Below are 16,320 nucleotides of genomic sequence, written 5' to 3'. Positions count from 1 at the left end.
TCCGTACAACGTAACTCCCCATTCTATGACTCTGGCCCCTCTGAACCCGGGAATCCCCTTTTAAATAGTGGAGTCTTGTGTGTTGCCTTTTCTTACGAATTTATTGTAAAACATGCAAGGAACAGAGAGGAGAATCTTTCGGTTACAAAGCTACACTCCAGCAGGAAGGGCACGAAGGATTCGTCCATTTTAACTGTTGATCGTAAGAACCGGGTCTATGAGAATGGGATTGGTGGCAATATTTGTTCAATTGGCAATAAAGTAAGGTATATTCATGACTATTATAAACAGATCATGAAACATTCGTACCGTAAGGCCGGTGAAGGAATGAAACATTCGATTTGCAGAAAAATATGTTCCCGCCTAACGAATCCGACGATTTGTCTGACGAGCAAATGTTTGCGCAACATTTTCATAGCCCTGATCATAAGCGATCGTTTCATTGCAGTACGTCACCTTTGCCGGCTTAGCTGTTTTTGCTTTGTTTGCGACCATCAAACTTTGGTAATGCTTTAAAAAAAACCGGACAACGTTGTGGGAAGCTATGCTGTAAGCAAACAAAAAAAAACAGAAGAAAGGATGTGCGTAACGGTTACAATGTGTATAAGTCAATTATAAATATTCTATTTGTTGTTACAATGTTACAGCGCTGGCTCTCATTAACGATCATTAAACTTCGACGGTTAAGCATGCAATCTCGTATGAAAGGAAACCATTTTGGTACCATTTAATTCACAAACTGCATTACTTATTTAAGAAATGCCCGACCCATGCAGATTGCAAACAGAATTGAACTTAAATAAGGAAGCTTTCTTCAATTAGTGTTGTAAATGTGCATACCGCCCATGGATTCTCGCCACATACCGATAGTGATCGCATATTATACATGTATAAATTTGATTTTAAAGAACCGTAAAACCACCTCCCTGTAAGAGAGAAACCTCCGTTTTTCATTTACTTTTAGCATTAGCTGATATTTTAGCAAACCCAAGCACATAATATCATACTATTGTGTGGTGCCCAGCTTTTTGTGGGGATTTTGTTGTGAATATTACTTTTACGTACATTCGACAATGGTGCAATCTGTCTACCATCCGCAGCAGCATATCCTGCACAGGAAAAAACGGACAGAGATTGTATTCAATCTTTGGCGGTTGTTGTGCAAAAACAAAACAAAATATTTGCCAATTGATAATGAAGATAACTTTGCTCTCTCTCTCTCATTCTTTTTAAAACACACACTATCTCTCCTTAAATATTGTACCCGTGTATGGAAAATCTACTTCTGACCGTACAGATAAGCTACTGCAGGACACAAGTGCAGCACGAGAGGTAAAGCCGAAACGAACATAAACCCGAAACTCCTTGGTTGAATGTCAGTAATAATAAAACATTCTTACAATTGTTTGCAACTCCTTCATTCCAACTTTTTCCCCACGTTTTGGGGTGTTTTTGTTTTTGATTATATGAAAAAATCAGCGCCATTTATGCAAGTTTGCCAACCATTTTTGATATATTGCAATGCGTTTATCTGAAGTAGGTGAAAAAAAAAACAATTAATTAGGAACCCAAAACATAGCAAAACGAGAAATTTAAACACCGACAGAAACATTAGGACGCATACACCTTTAAGATCGTCAACATGCGCCTGAAGTGGTAGTAGTGAATGGATTCGATAGTTACTTACATATATATATATATACATATAAATATATATCGAAGCAAAAGCAAAAACAAACAAAAAGAAAACAAATCAAAGCACACACCCACACTTGAGTAAACAATGCAAACAAAACATCAACATGTAATCATCATAGAACAAACAAAACAAAACAAAAAACACACACCAACGTACAGAGGACACACGCAACGAGCAAACTAAACAAGTAAAGAAAAAGATGCACGTTCCCGGCGAGAGAGAGAGTGAAAGAGGGAGGACAAAAACACTATTATACTAGCCGCGTCGTGTATGAGTAGTAGCGAAATGGCGAAAAATCGAAAAACCCAACCAACAACGCGAAGAAAACATACAAAACAAACCAGAACAAGAACTATACATATTATATCTATTCTATGACAGAGAAAAATAAAGTATAAACATAATTAATTGGAATTGAAACGGTTTGGGCTTGGGAGATGTGAAGCGTTTGTTCTTAAAGTACGCCGCATGTGTGTGTTGGGGTGTGTATATGTGTCATGTCTGTCCGTTGTGTCTGATATGTTTGTGCGGTGGGGCATGGACAGGTTGTTGAGCTTTTTGGGGCGGGGGAGGAAGTCGTTTGGTCGCTTGGGTCCTTTACTAGCTCTAACTCATGCTCTAAACTTCATGATGCTGCTTCCACCTGTGCAACTGGAGTTCGGACCCCGGGGGCTTACCATCTGCACTGTTTCACTTGGTTGGTAATGTTGTAATATCTACTTATTAACTACATTCTTGCCTCACCACCCAGTATACGGTGTCGCTCCAGTTCTTTTTTATTCTTTTGTTTTGTTTGTTACATTTACTACATCTTTGAAGTACATTTATTCATTCACAAGCGTACTTACAGTCTTGTTTACTGGCTTTTATGTATCTTGTTTGAGTTTCCACCATACTTTTTATTTACTAAAACCCCCCATCTTGTTAAATTGTAGTCGGCCAGCACAGAATGCACCGCCACGTTTACCGGAACGACCGTACAATGCTATGGGACGGCCATAAATATCGGCGCTTGGAATGAATGACGGTGTGAAGAACACGCACACACGGGAGATTAACAAAAGAAAGGTACAAGAAGAAGCGTAACGAATCGACGAACCGATTGCTGGACCACAAGTGGCCGTTTAGTCCGCTGCAAACGGACGAAGTTAAACGTGTGCACAGAGAAACAATCATTGTTTCGCTCCTGAATGTGAGAATCGTTCCATCGGTGGTCATCTTACAACTGTACAGTACGAACATTAGCTTATTGCCAATACTTTCTTGCCCCTCCCTTTTCCGTTCTTTTCCACCCCTTACTTCCCATTGATTGTTTGGTACCGTAAGGGACAGTATCCGCGATAAACACACAAACGAAACCATTCCGAATTGGGCCTGGCGGATGGGCTAGGGCTTCGATTCAAAAGGGCGCTTTAACATGAGGTTAATGCTTTATATTACAGGTTTAGTAGACGATTATTCCGGTGGCGCTGCTTGCACAAGGGGCAGGAATATGCGCGCGCTGCCTTAAGTTTTAGTTAGATAGCCACATAAAGGGCTTTTTTATGCGCGTGTACTGATATCCCCCCCGAAAGGGGGGCGCGCGGGTGCATAAGCAATGCGTGTTGTTGCCTTAATTTAATACAACTGTAAATCGTTAATGTAGGTGTAGATAGCAAACCGAAGATACAGGGTATGTGAACGATACTAGTAAACGAGAATGGCAGATGATTAGCAGTCAATTTTGAACAATGCTCCATCATACTCTGATTCTGAGTGTGGAGTGTGTAGACAAGATAACAAAGATCAAACTAATCCGCTTCCACTTCTGTCGGCTGTTCTGTCCTGTCTGTCCCTCTTCCAGTACTACTCACTAGCCCTCGCGTTTCCATGTTCGTGACATCGAACTGGGAACAAACGAAAAACCGTCGAAGTATTAATTTGTAGTCCAATGGCAAGTAGAGAAACACTTCTACGCAAGCAAAAACGATTAATAATTTCGATAATGAAAAACAGACTTAAATGTAAACTAATCATCCATCGTCCGGATACACGCGGCGTTCTGGAATGTTTTTTTTCTTCTTCTGGTGCTTGGGTTGGGGTGGGAAAAAAAGGGGCGAGATCGAGGGAGCTCAACCTCTGGGACAAGTCAATTCTACCGTGTATCATCATCGAAAAGCTCAATATTTTTAATGCGCTAAAGTATTATTTTGTACATTGTTCTTTTTTTGTGGTACATTATTTGTAAATAAATCACCCCCGGGCCGGGTAGGTGGGAACTCGAATCGCTTTGTTCTCTTGGATATCTTGCGCGGGATGAAATTAAAACTTTTACGAAAGTTTGGTAAGAATAAATGGTGGACACGTCATACTTTGAATTGGTGAGTTTATCACAAGCATTAAAAACAAAAATCAAATTTAACTCACTTAGAACGGTTTATTTGTTGTTTGTTTGTTTTTTTTTTTCCGGATCCGAACACATCAAATTTCGTAACACTTTTCCTTTCCCGGGTTTCGTTCCTCTTTGAGTGGTTTGTTCTTTACATTTTCTTTGTTGTCTAAGTGCAGTGTTGTGTGCACCGTTTGTTCATCAGCTAACCTTCTTTGTTGCGACGCCACCGCTACAATTTCTGCACCTTTTTCTTGCCTTTTCATGCAAGAACTTAGCACTGCAGGCAGCGAGATTGCATCAACTTTTGTGTTTCACTTCTTAAGACGCTTGCGGTTTAAAAACACACGCGCACACACACAAATAAATAACCATTCAAGTGACGCTAATGCTCCCCGCGTAGCTTAGTAGGCGGATGGTGACAGATGCAGAGAGACCCGGCAGACATGACATGACGAAGGCAACGATTGAACAAATGCGAGATCCGTAGCAGGCGGTGACGGTTGTTACAGTTCCGTTTTCACGTACTTGTGCTTCAGCTCCTCGATGCGCTTGATGAAATCAGTCTTTTCCAGGCACCCGTCACATTCCTCATCCCAGTCGGAAAGAATCTTCTTGAGATCGCGTACCTTTAGCTTCTTCAGATCGACCGTGGTCAGGTCGATTTGTTTGTCTGCAAGTTGTAAAGGCGAAGGGATAAGTACTGTTGTGGAAGAACATGTGGCACACAACTTACCGTATCGTAAATCACAGATTTGAGCATCCTTCTTCTTCAGCTTCTCGCAGATCTTTTCGGCCGGCATCGACCAGCTGATTGGTTTCGATAGCTCACCCAGAATTCCGGTGGCAGAATCTTCCATCCCTCCAAGGTAGTAGCACTGTAAATAAGTAGCATTTAGCAATAAAGATTCTCGACTTAATTTGATGGAAAAAGCAACTTACGAAACGTTGTTCCTTGTTTTTGGCCTTTTTACAAAAACCCTTGAATTCGTCCTCTATCCGTTTGGTGTCCTTTTTCGTTTCTTCCGAGAGTGTTGCCGTAAACATGTTTACCGCCTTAACGCATACTGAAAATGGAAATCCGGAGACAGTGGAAAATGGGTTTTAACCAAAAAGTTCCCATTCACAGGTGCCGTCACCGATTAGTTTAGTTGTTGTAGGACACTTACCCTCACAATCGCCTTCACGCAATGCAATCGTTTGCGGAAGCAGGAACAGTATCAGCCCGAAAATGCCCACTAATAGCACTAATCGGCCATTGAGAAAACTACGTTCAACCATCCTGTGTGTGTGTGTGCGCGCTTAGAGAGTAGAATATCTGGCAGGGGTGGATATTTTGTTCCTTAAATTGTACGCCTAGCCTCTGTTGGTCCCCCCGTCTTCTACGAGCAGCAAGGCAAGTCTGTTTGTTGATTAACTATTACGTGTACACTTTCTTCTACACCACAAACTATAATGATCGATCTTGCAGCGTTTTAAGTAACGGTTGGGAAAATGAAAGATCCGTGGCCAAATCTGATTTGGTATCGTCACGGAATTCAGATTTCTACCCGGCTACAAATATAACGGAACGCCAAAGACGACGTGTACCTGTCGAATTGGCTGACAGTTCCCAAGTAGCAAAATTGTATCGAGTGGTTTACAGTGCCGGATAAAAGAATGAAGCGGTTCGGAACACAAATCTCACGTATCCCCATCAAACATTTAGTTTGCAAATTATTACACTCGAAGTTGTGGGAAATGGTATAAAAACATTTGATAAATTTGTTTCTCATTATATCATGAGCAATCTGCATGAAAGGCGCGAAAATTTACCTTCATTCAACCTTATTTCATATTTTTCTGTTCATGGGTTGCTTTTGGGGGGAGCTTTCACGTAGTGATGGGCGCTCGCTGTGCGGAACTACTCCGTTCCGGCGAATTAATGTTCCAAAAAGCTGAAAGCTTTGTTTTGTTTAAAAAAAAAGACGGTTGACAAATATCAAATTCGGTAAACCCAAAAAGGACGAATGAAACAAAATAATAATTCATGTAGGTATACCTTTAATTCGAATCATGTCACACAATTTCGTGTTAATCTAGCAAATGTAGGCTAAAATTGTAAAAACCAAGCTGGGATCTTCTAGACCAGAAGGAAGTTCTTGCTGGGTCAAGTTATGAACTGTAACACTACTGATTGATGCAATACAAACGATAGGTCATTTATTTGAGGATAGAATTCAACGTACAGATATAGTAAAGAATTTGTTAATATTCATCAAAGACCATCTTACATAGCGGCGTGCTTTAGATGAGTTTCATGTCCGATTCCGTACGGGAGAAATGTTTGGTCATGTTGGCCGTACCAAACACTCGATGATGCTCTCTTAATCGGACCGCATTGATCTTAAATACAAAAAAGGTAGCAAAGAAATTTATATTGGGTATTTTATGAATATAAAGAACAACGCATTACCTCAATGAAGCCTGTCGACGAGTAGGGCGAAAAATTACCATGCACCTCCATCGATGCCAGTTCCTGGTTGTAGACGGAATTTATCGACTCCCGGGAAGTCACCATCACTGTTGAGAAAGTAGACACAAATACAAGAACTCGTTTCATTCCACATCCTCGCTAAGCAACGTAATCGTTTCTTACCATGACCTTTAAACATTTCCACCACGACTTTTCCGGACACGTGCTTCTGCGACTCTATGATACACTTGCGCACGTACTCAGCTTCGGGCGCATACCAGTACCCGTTGTAGACGTAATCCGCCATCCGATCGGCAAGATACTTTTTCACCCGCAGCACTTCACGGTCCAAGCAATAGATCTCCAGATCCCGATGGGCACAGTGGAGCACAGTTACGCCGGGCGTTTCATAGACACCGCGTGACTTCAGCCCGATGTATCGATTTTCTACGATATCGATGCGCCCCACACCATGCTCACCGCCGGCTTTGTTGAGGAAGGTAAGTATGTCCAACGGTTTCTCCATCGTACGGCCACTGACTAGCTCCGTCACGCGAACGGGCAGTCCCGCTTTAAACACAATCTCAGCCACGGTCGGTGCATCCGGAGCACGGGTTGGCGATTGCGTGAGCTGATAGATCTCTTCCGGTGCCGCCACGGATGGATCCTCCAAGATGCCCGATTCGTAGCTGATGTGCATAATGTTAGCATCCATCGACCAGGGCGCTTTCGGCGTGGCACTCACCGGGATGTTGAACCGTTTCGCATACTCGAGCAAATCGGAACGGCCCTGAAACCGTTGACAGAACGCGTCCATGCGCCACGGTGCAATGACACGTATCGATGGATTCAGCGCGTAGCAGCTCAGCTCGAAGCGTATCTGATCGTTGCCCTTCCCGGTGGCACCGTGCGAAATGAAGCTGCAGCCACGCTGGGCCGCAACATCCATCAAACCCTTGGAGATGCAGGGCCGCGCCAGTGACGTCCCGAGCAGGTAGCGATCCTCGTAGATCAGTCCCATCTGTACCGCGGGCCAGACAAATTTCTCGACAAAGAAATCCTTCATGTCCTTCACCACCACATCGGTGGCACCGATTTTCAGTGCTTTATCCCGTGCCGCAACAAAGTCTTCCGTTTGGCCAACGTCGGCCATAAAACAGATCACCTCGTAGTCTTGCTCGAGCAACCATTTCAGTATACAGCTCGTATCCAAACCACCTGAGTAGGCTAGCAGAACCTTTTCTTTGCCCATCGTTTTCACCGTCCAGTCCCGCAAGGTGTAGGGGCGCTATGCTTCCTTTTTAATCGGCTTCACACTGATCTAGTCGGCGACTGCGAGGTAACTGTGGCAACTCATCAATGCGCTTGCGCTTCGGATCGGGTATTCATTCATTCTGCTGATAGCACGGAGATCCTCACGAACATCCCCCTCCAAATCCTTCCCGTCCATACATGTACTCCGATTATCGCCCATCCGTCCGACAATATTTTGCTGACCCTTGCTAACCCGCTCCGGTGGGATTCTAATCGAATAACTTGCGATGAGAGACAAACCTCCACCAGCGTGTTTACAATACTTCAGACGCCATAAACAACTGCCAATGTTCGATTATTTCAAGCAGTTTTATTTGCCCAATAAATGTGTGGTATGTATTTTTGTTTGTTTGCTGTTGTTCTTACACTTCACTTGACTCGTGTGTTGACATGCTGTATTTAACACCAAAATGTACTAAGATACTTATTTATCAACTTTGCAACCATCGGCGCATCAGCGTATGTGCACTTTTCGACTACTGCTGCTTTGACTATCTGCACCTTCTTATCCTTGTTTTTCCCCCCCATCTGCATCCATTATCCTTTCCGCTTTCCATTATATTCTCTCTGTTTCCCTACTACACTTTCTTCTTCCTCGTTCTATTGCACGCTACCGTCATGCCGTTTCATTTCTATTGCAGTTTATTACCTTCTTATTTATTTATATTAAATCCTTTTATATATTTTTCATCTAGAATTGAACTTGCCTCCTCTTCACATTACCGTCTGCTCTTTAGCAAATTTGCTTTAGCATCGGTGCTAGATCTTTGGGGTGGATTAGGAGGGCCATATGTTTTGCTCTCCAATTTTCCCCTTTTTGTCGGTCGGGTTTGGTGAACAAGATAATTTCATTATCTATTGCTACTTTCTTACACAATGTAACGAAAGCTTCTTCTTCTTCAATGTCGATTGAAGTCATCGTAGTCAGTATGGTTTTGCTGTTGTTGTTGTTCATTATTTGGTTTCATTTCGTGCTGTGTTATTTGTAATCTCGTTTTGTTATTTGTTATCTTGTTCTTGCTTTGCTCTTAATAGTTTTTGTTTACTTTTTTATGTAATTTTTTGTTGTTTGGTTTACTTCTTCATGTTTATGCTTTTCAGAAGCTTATCAGTATCAACAAGATTGAAATTCATTTAAAAAATTAAGCCATGTAAAAGAGTTATTTCTATTTCCGATCGTTCAACAAACTGCGGGACGTTAGTGTGTTTTCTTAGGCGGATTTCTTGCTGTTCCTATCCTATTGTTCTTCCAGTTCATTATCAGTACCGTTACGCTGTAGAGGTAAAAGCAAACATGACGTTCGTAAAACGGAAAGCGAACCACGGCAGCATAACGGCAGCAGCAAAGAAGATCGAAAGAAGAGGCTTGGCTGCACGGTTGTGCATTGTGTGTTTTGCATCGATTTTGTCGAGGTTTCCCGTTTATGTTTATATCTTATACGAGATATTTGAAATATGCACACTACAAATAAGCTACCCAAATGTACAACTGTCTTCCATCGGTTAGTGAAGCGCGCTTCACGTTTAGCAATTATCGGTGTAAGCATTTACGGTAATACTAAATTGACGAAACTAAGATCCATGAGGGATAATTGTTTACAATGCGTATGCGAAACTGAACACATGCATACAGAAGGAACCATCACACAACAGTGATGGACCACAAGGACACAGAGATTTTTACACCATTGCATCTTCAAACCATAGTTGGTTCCATTTATTCCACTGGCCGTCGTGTGGATTCGTTCCGCCTATCCCAATCTTTTTCTTCCCAACATTTCAAGCCACCTTGCCATGCTCCGTGCTCGACCAGCTGCATCTTGATTCGTAGATGAAAATCAAGAAACCTAAGCGACAGTAATTTATTGACCAGGCGCATTTATGCCCTTTTGTCAAGTTCCATTCCTTCTACAACCTGCGTTTGCTTGTTCTCGGATTTCCTCGCCCGTGCAAACACGTTTTTATGATTTAATTTATTTTTATACTATAAAGAGTATGAGACAAGAGACTATAACTACACAAATCTCGAAGCTCTAGAGAGAGTGCGCGAAAATGTTTTGCGAAGCGTATTTAAATCTTTGATACAAATAATTAAACAAAATTATATGGCATTTCTTCACATCTCCACAACAGCGCTGAGGAACGTATTCGCGTGAGTCTGTATCGTTTATATACGTTAATATAGCAAATGATAGTAATAATAATAATACGACAACATGCCCGCGATAGTGAGCATCTATTTCCCTACGCTCACATTAAGACGCTTATATGTAGCAAATATGAATTTATATAGTTTCAGTAATTGCTGTTTGATCCTTCAAGCCTATAAAAAAAACCTACGATATACCACCATCTTCTTTCGCGTAACAGCTACTATTGCTCACAACTGAAACCAAAGAACAACGAAAACGAAACCGAAAGGAACTACAAAAGGGAAACAAATAAACACAATCGCGTATAACATTAAAAATAACTGAACACGTGTTACTGTTTAGCGGGCTTTAAAAAAAACAACACACACCGTTTGTTTGGCAATTCGGCTGTCGATACCCGGGGGCACAGTGTCTCTAACATATCGTTATGACTAGCGTAATGCGACGAGAAATAAGTTCTCCACGAAAGCGAGCTAAAAACTTGGCTTTTTCCAGACGCTACACGTTTCCGTGACCGTCTACCGTTCTGCTCTGCTGCCGTCTAACACATGGCAATATGTTACTTCATTAGTCGAGCACCGTCACGTGGTAAATAGTCCCGATTTTGCACCGCAAAATAGGACCCAATCCTCGGTACCACTGAGCCGATCGGATCTGATCGTAACCGTTAGCCGCAAGGGGGACGATCACAATTTAACCTCTTCGTCACGTCGAGGGACTGTTACATTCCCCGCAGATCGTACCAATTTCCAACAGTCCGAAAGCATTTACGCAACCGACGACAATATTGGAATGGTTGTGACTATTACTGCGCGCAGCTCGCGTAGCTGCTTTGTTTGTCGCTAAGTAAAATTGAATCTTTTGTTGTATAAGGTCAGGCTATTATCATGCCGCGAATAAATTCGAACAGATAAAAGTGCAGCGTACTCATGCGCAAAAAGCACAACTAAATTAGTGGAGTATTTTTCATAGTTTTTCTCTTCCGGGTAGAGCAATGTGTAGCAAACGTTTCCCCTAGAAGGATTAGCCCCGGGTTAGTGCTATGTGCGCTGTTGTTGTTTTTTGCTTGTTTATTCGCTCATACGGTGTTAGAAAATTGTTACGACACTTTGTATATGCTGCGTGTCTGACGAGAGTTTGAATAAAATATTTAACTTGATTACGGTACTACAGCATTGCTCGTCGGTGTTGTCGCGGTGTTTTGTTTTGGGTTTGTTGCCAAAATCAAACACAAATCAAAACACATAAATCACATTCACCTCAGTGCTAATAGATTCCGGATGAGGATAAGGAAAGAAAATATCTATCCCCGGTAAGCAACACTGCTCACTGGGCAGCATTTAAGGTCTACATACTACGGGGTAAATAGCATCCTGATAGCGCCTGACTTCCATTTCCGACAGGTCTGCTACACTGTCTGCCTGCAGTGATCGTTGCGCTCGTTTCCGAGGTTAGGTATTGTTTTTGTGTGTGTTCTTATCTTGAAACTATTCTGCTACAGCATTATGAGAGCTTTGAAATCGTGTACAAATTACCTACATCCCAACAAACATCGGCCAACTAGCGCGCGTCCAGATACATGTACGAGCGTCATGGAGAGCAGACGATGATGTACGATCCCTGGTCGGAGTACGGGCCCGAATATCGACCGCTTACGTCGGACATAGCACCTTCAGGATGTAATCCGTCAAAAGTGTAGGAACGGTTGGGCTGTCTTCATTGATCGCTTTCAGTACTGGAAATAATTTGAAAGAGACACAGTGTGAATGATGTGTACAAAAGCAACGCAACAGCACAACTTGAACAATACTTACTTTTGATCAACACTTGCAGTGTTTGATTATCGGGTGTACTGTTCAGCTGGTAGGGTATAACCGTGGTGAGATACTTTGGATCCATACCTGTACGAGTCGATGATGTGAAAAGTTGTTTAAAAAAAGCCCTATTCTGATGTGTAAAATATGTTCTATACTAACCCGTACTGTTTGCTGCACCAGTGGGACCCTTGCCACCTCCCTTTCCCTTCTTCTTTTCTACATGGTACTGACGGCGACGGTTCTGTACGGCTAGCAGCAACGAAATGAACGTGTTCTTCAGCTCCTTCTCATACTCCAGTTCATCGCGCAACGCTAGCTCCGAGATGAGCGTCTCGGAGAACTCACGAATCAGCACCTCCATCTCCATGTACAGCTCATTCAGCTGGGTAATCGATAAGGACCGCAATTCTGTAAAAGTTGTTTAACGAAAACATTTGCAGCATTAGAGAAAAAAATCACATCGAACCGATACTGAAATTGCGCTACTTACTCTCTTCGTATAATGGTGAACTGAGCACTTCCTTCGCCTTTTCAATCACCTCGTTATCAAGCTGCCCATCTTCCGAACCAGTTTCGTCCATGATGTCATCGATCTCCTTGATTACCTCGTCGGCCGTTTTGATCGGTTCGTTGTCGGCGTGCAACCCACCGAGTATGAGCGCATGCATGTCAAGATCGTTTGCGACCGCCTCGTCTTCCGAGCTGAGATCCTGCAGCAAATCGTCGTCCGGTGTGCCGGGTTTACGCATGCCAAGGTTCAGTGCCGGTACGTGCATCTGGCGGGCGTACGTTTTCGACCAATCGATTGGCAGAATGTTGCCAAAGTTGCCCGTAATCGTCCACCACATCCTGTTTGATGGTGATAGTATGATAAAGTAGATAAATTATGTTAATAATACACGGTACATTTATAGGTAAATAATTTTTGAATTCGAAAACAACGAGGGATACATTAATGCAGAAAAATTCCTCGAAAATGTACTGCATATATTAGTTACCGTATATATTATACCATCATGAAGCGATTTGCGTTGTTTTCAATTAATCTTTAGTTTAAAGTCAATCCCTGTATACATGAATCTTAAAAAAATAATTAATCTTCGAAAAATTCCGAACCTCAGGAAATTCTTGGTTTTATCGATTTCATCCATCTATATCCATTGGGCTAGAACAATTTCCAGCCACTATTTAAATTTTCACAGTTAATAATGAAATGCTCGAAGTTTCAAATATACTTTGCGATCGGTTGACTCGGTTGTAGATTTAGTGGACATCGTTGAATCTTATGTACACCATACCCTGAAGCTTTCCCACATAATATTAAAATTCTTGTTCGTTTTCATTTAACTTTTTGCTCAGATGTTAGCTTGTTAGCAGATTTGCATGTTAGCTAATCGAAAAAGTTCTAGCAGATTCAAGCAATTTTGGGAATTCATCTGAAATTTGCCAAGACACTGCTTAACGTGATAAAAAATCAACCAGATTCGTGTATCTGAATAAGATTCACCCAACACTAGAAACAATGTTAAATCTTTACAAAAGTAAGACCAATTAAAGAATGAAGAATTAACATTACTACTTATCGAGATAGTCTTTTTAACTCATAAATCTGGCAAGTGCTAAGTAACTTCTGGTCAATAAATCTTGTCTCGCATTGGATGTCCAGTCGATGGTGCTGCAGCACCGCTATTTAGAACAGTGAAAAAAAAACGCTACCACTAGTTCAAGGTCGGTACGGAGAGGCTCCAGTTATGGGCTTCGTTACGGTGGTTGTTACTACTCCTTTCCGGTAACTGGGTCTGCATTTTTGTCACTAATCCTTGCTGTACGTTCGCCCACAGTGTCGCGAACGGTTTGTCCATGCCTTATGGCATTTGGAAACACGTTGCAGGGGGTTGTATGTTTTTCTTTTCTTAACATGACTCATTACACGGCACATATACGGCACACGGATAAACACAGTGCACATGTTGAACGTATCGATTGTTTTGTGTGGTAGCAAAAAACTAATAATAACAATCTTGCTAATTTATTCAACATTAAGCATTACTTAACGCATTTGCAGTGAAGCAGGTGGAAGTAACCTTCAAGAAGCTATCTACAATGAAAAATATACAATTTTGGGAATATGGAACTGAAAACTTTTGCGGGAGGGAGGGAGGGAGCCAAGCAATCAACAACGCTACCAAATCATTCCAAATCCGTGCTGTGCATCACCGAGCTGTTGTGGCTTGTGTTAAGTTATCGTCGCAATTGATATAACCAAAATTTGAATAGAGGCCACTGTGCTGGCCGCCGAGCTGCCGTATATTACATAAATAAAGCAAAAAAAAAAACAAATTGAAGTGTGTCGAAACAGTGCTAAAAACAGGAAAAAATGCATACATTCGCTGCACACATCAATATGCACAAAAATAGCAACACAAATGACTTGCAATGTAATCAATGTTATGGAGAAGCATTGTTGAAAATAGGAAGCAGCACACAGAACTGAATGTGCAGAGTATTGATTTTAGGTACATAACGTAAGCAAAAAGAGATGAATCCACACTGAGGGATGTTTGTTATTATAACATTTGACAGCAACGGGCTGGGAAAACTTTTTTTTTGTTTGTATATCCACCCCCTCACAGGTAGGAAGAAAAATCCCCAACGGATCGTGGTAGGACATAAAATGCATGCGTTTCCATACAACGAAAGTTTGTTTGCAAAGTTTGTGCTGTGTGCTTTGTGCTGTTGTTTTTGCGCAAAGTGGCGTATTTTTTGTCGCGACGACATACAGATCGCTATCGCTGGTGATTGGCACTAGCAGGACCAGGCATGCGGGCAGGTAATTTTATGGCAATTGGGGGGGGGGGGGTCGCGGTGGAGTGCTAAAACTCGGTTCCGACACTTTCTTTCTTTAGGGCCCTTTCCAGCTCCACCTCCATTGCAAATTTGGAGAAAATGTGTATCAATGACTATATAAATTGCTCTTCGTGTTCTTCCTTCGGAATGGATGACCGCCCCTGTGCTATTGCACACATCGGGAAATAAAATTAAACTGATGACTAATTTCGTTCAATCACACCAACCTCCGTGGTGTTTCACCACCGCCAGTTGCTGTGCGTGGTACCATCGTGCACGCAAATGAGCAGAGGCAGCAGTAAGAGTGTCTCATGTTTCATTTGGCCCACTAGATCAGTATTCCCAAGTACCCTTTGTTTGGCGCGTACGCGGGGGATGACGACCAACACTTACTGGCATTCGTTCATGATTTCCTCCTGCGAGCGAACTTGCACCGGGGCTAGTTCTTCGACAGATTGCTCGTAATTGCCGAAACATTTCGTAATCTTCTCATCGAACGTGTTGACCAAATCCTCCAGACTGCCGGTAAACGCTTCCGCAAAATCTATGTTGTCTTTGATCGGTCCAACCTTAATGTTGTTGTTGTTGGCGGTAGTGGTGGTCGTATCGCCACCGTTTCCACCACGCACTGTATCATCCCCGAGCAGCAGGTTGTCGTTCAGCTCGTTCATATCGTCATCTTTTAGATGTTGCTGCTGCTGCTGCTGGTTACCATCGAGCGAACGAAGCGATTCTTTCAGATTGTTCAGATTCAGGGTGTCGCTGATGGTGACGGCCGCGGTTTTACCGTTGCTGGTGACATTCGACGATTGGTACTCAACCGGGCCCCACTCATCACTCTCCTCGAACTGTGCCAATGGTGCCTCGAATTTGAGTTCGGCCATCTTATTAGCCAGGTCCCGCATCACTTTTTTTATTGCGCAAAACTACACACTCGCGTGGGGGATGGGGTTGAGAATCGTTCGGTTGGTGGTGCTGTTCGTACGAGTTCAATAATGGGCAGCAACTATTGTTTCCCGCAGTCTGCTGATGGATAGAAAACCACACATTCGAGACGGAGTGGTAGCAGTGCAAAACACAACACTATTTTCCTTCCGTAGGGTGGACACGGTGCCACCAAACTTTCTCTCTACACGCACACACACAGACCACACACACGCGCGCTCGTTATGGGTATCAAATCAAACCAAATTCGATTCTTTATCACAACGATGCAAAAACAATAGCTGTGGCATACACTATTCACATCAATCCAACAACACCAGCAAGTCCCAGGAGCAACGCACTACCAGGCAGTGAACGATTACGCCGCGACAAAAAACGCACTATGTCGGTCGGTCGATATCGCAGTGCCAGGGCAATGTTGTTCGTTTTGTTGCGTGTTGAAAATTCTGCACCAAAGCAGCACCCTTTCAAAAACCCGACGTCCAATGTTTTGCACAGAGCAGGCAGGCGATAGTTTTCTTTCTCCAGTCAACGTGGGTGTGAGCGGGACAAAACAATCCCCCCTCGCGAAGCACGGTGGACAGTCTATCGGACACCCGACGATGTCAGCTGAATGACATTTGATGAAATTATTGTTTTGTGGAATTAGGTTTTAGATTCTTATTTTGTTATTGCAGAAAAGATAAAAGGTGAAAAAAAACATTCTTAATAGAAAGGATGTG

The 16,320-nt window shown here is 42.5% G+C and overlaps 3 protein-coding genes across 4 annotated transcripts; all 3 read right to left on the bottom strand.

Annotated features, from left to right (window-relative positions):
- Positions 1-4,548: 4,548 nt before the first annotated feature.
- LOC128718909 (mesencephalic astrocyte-derived neurotrophic factor homolog) lies at positions 4,549-6,124 on the bottom strand. Of its 2 annotated transcripts, XM_053812526.1 has the most exons (5): positions 6,109-6,124; positions 5,237-5,314; positions 5,010-5,134; positions 4,804-4,945; positions 4,549-4,740 (listed from the first exon to the last, which is right to left on the bottom strand). In XM_053812526.1, the coding sequence occupies exons 1-5, from the start codon at positions 6,122-6,124 to the stop codon at positions 4,574-4,576; spliced, it is 528 nt and encodes a 175-aa protein (XP_053668501.1). In that variant the 3' UTR covers positions 4,549-4,573. The 2 variants fall into 2 exon arrangements, with proteins under 2 accessions (XP_053668501.1, XP_053668500.1); XM_053812525.1 differs by lacking the exon at positions 6,109-6,124 and having other exon boundaries at positions 5,237-5,348.
- Positions 6,125-6,353: 229 nt separating this feature from the next.
- LOC128707947 (argininosuccinate synthase) lies at positions 6,354-7,774 on the bottom strand. The gene is made up of 3 exons (XM_053802905.1): positions 6,706-7,774; positions 6,523-6,629; positions 6,354-6,452 (listed from the first exon to the last, which is right to left on the bottom strand). Exons 1-3 carry the CDS (start codon positions 7,772-7,774, stop codon positions 6,354-6,356), a joined length of 1,275 nt encoding a protein of 424 aa, XP_053658880.1.
- A 3,867-nt stretch (positions 7,775-11,641) lies between these two features.
- Positions 11,642-15,587, bottom strand: LOC128719952 (fasciculation and elongation protein zeta-2). Its single transcript, XM_053813594.1, has 5 exons — positions 15,047-15,587; positions 12,297-12,655; positions 11,966-12,214; positions 11,804-11,890; positions 11,642-11,724 (listed from the first exon to the last, which is right to left on the bottom strand). Exons 1-5 carry the CDS (start codon positions 15,556-15,558, stop codon positions 11,642-11,644), a joined length of 1,290 nt encoding a protein of 429 aa, XP_053669569.1. The 5' UTR covers positions 15,559-15,587.
- Positions 15,588-16,320: the final 733 nt, after the last annotated feature.

The sequence above is a fragment of the Anopheles marshallii genome, chromosome 2 (genome assembly GCF_943734725.1).
Source record: "Anopheles marshallii chromosome 2, idAnoMarsDA_429_01, whole genome shotgun sequence".
NCBI lineage: Eukaryota > Metazoa > Arthropoda > Insecta > Diptera > Culicidae > Anopheles > Anopheles marshallii.
Note: the sequence above shows the minus strand (reverse complement) of the source record. Positions and strands in the feature narration are given on the sequence as shown.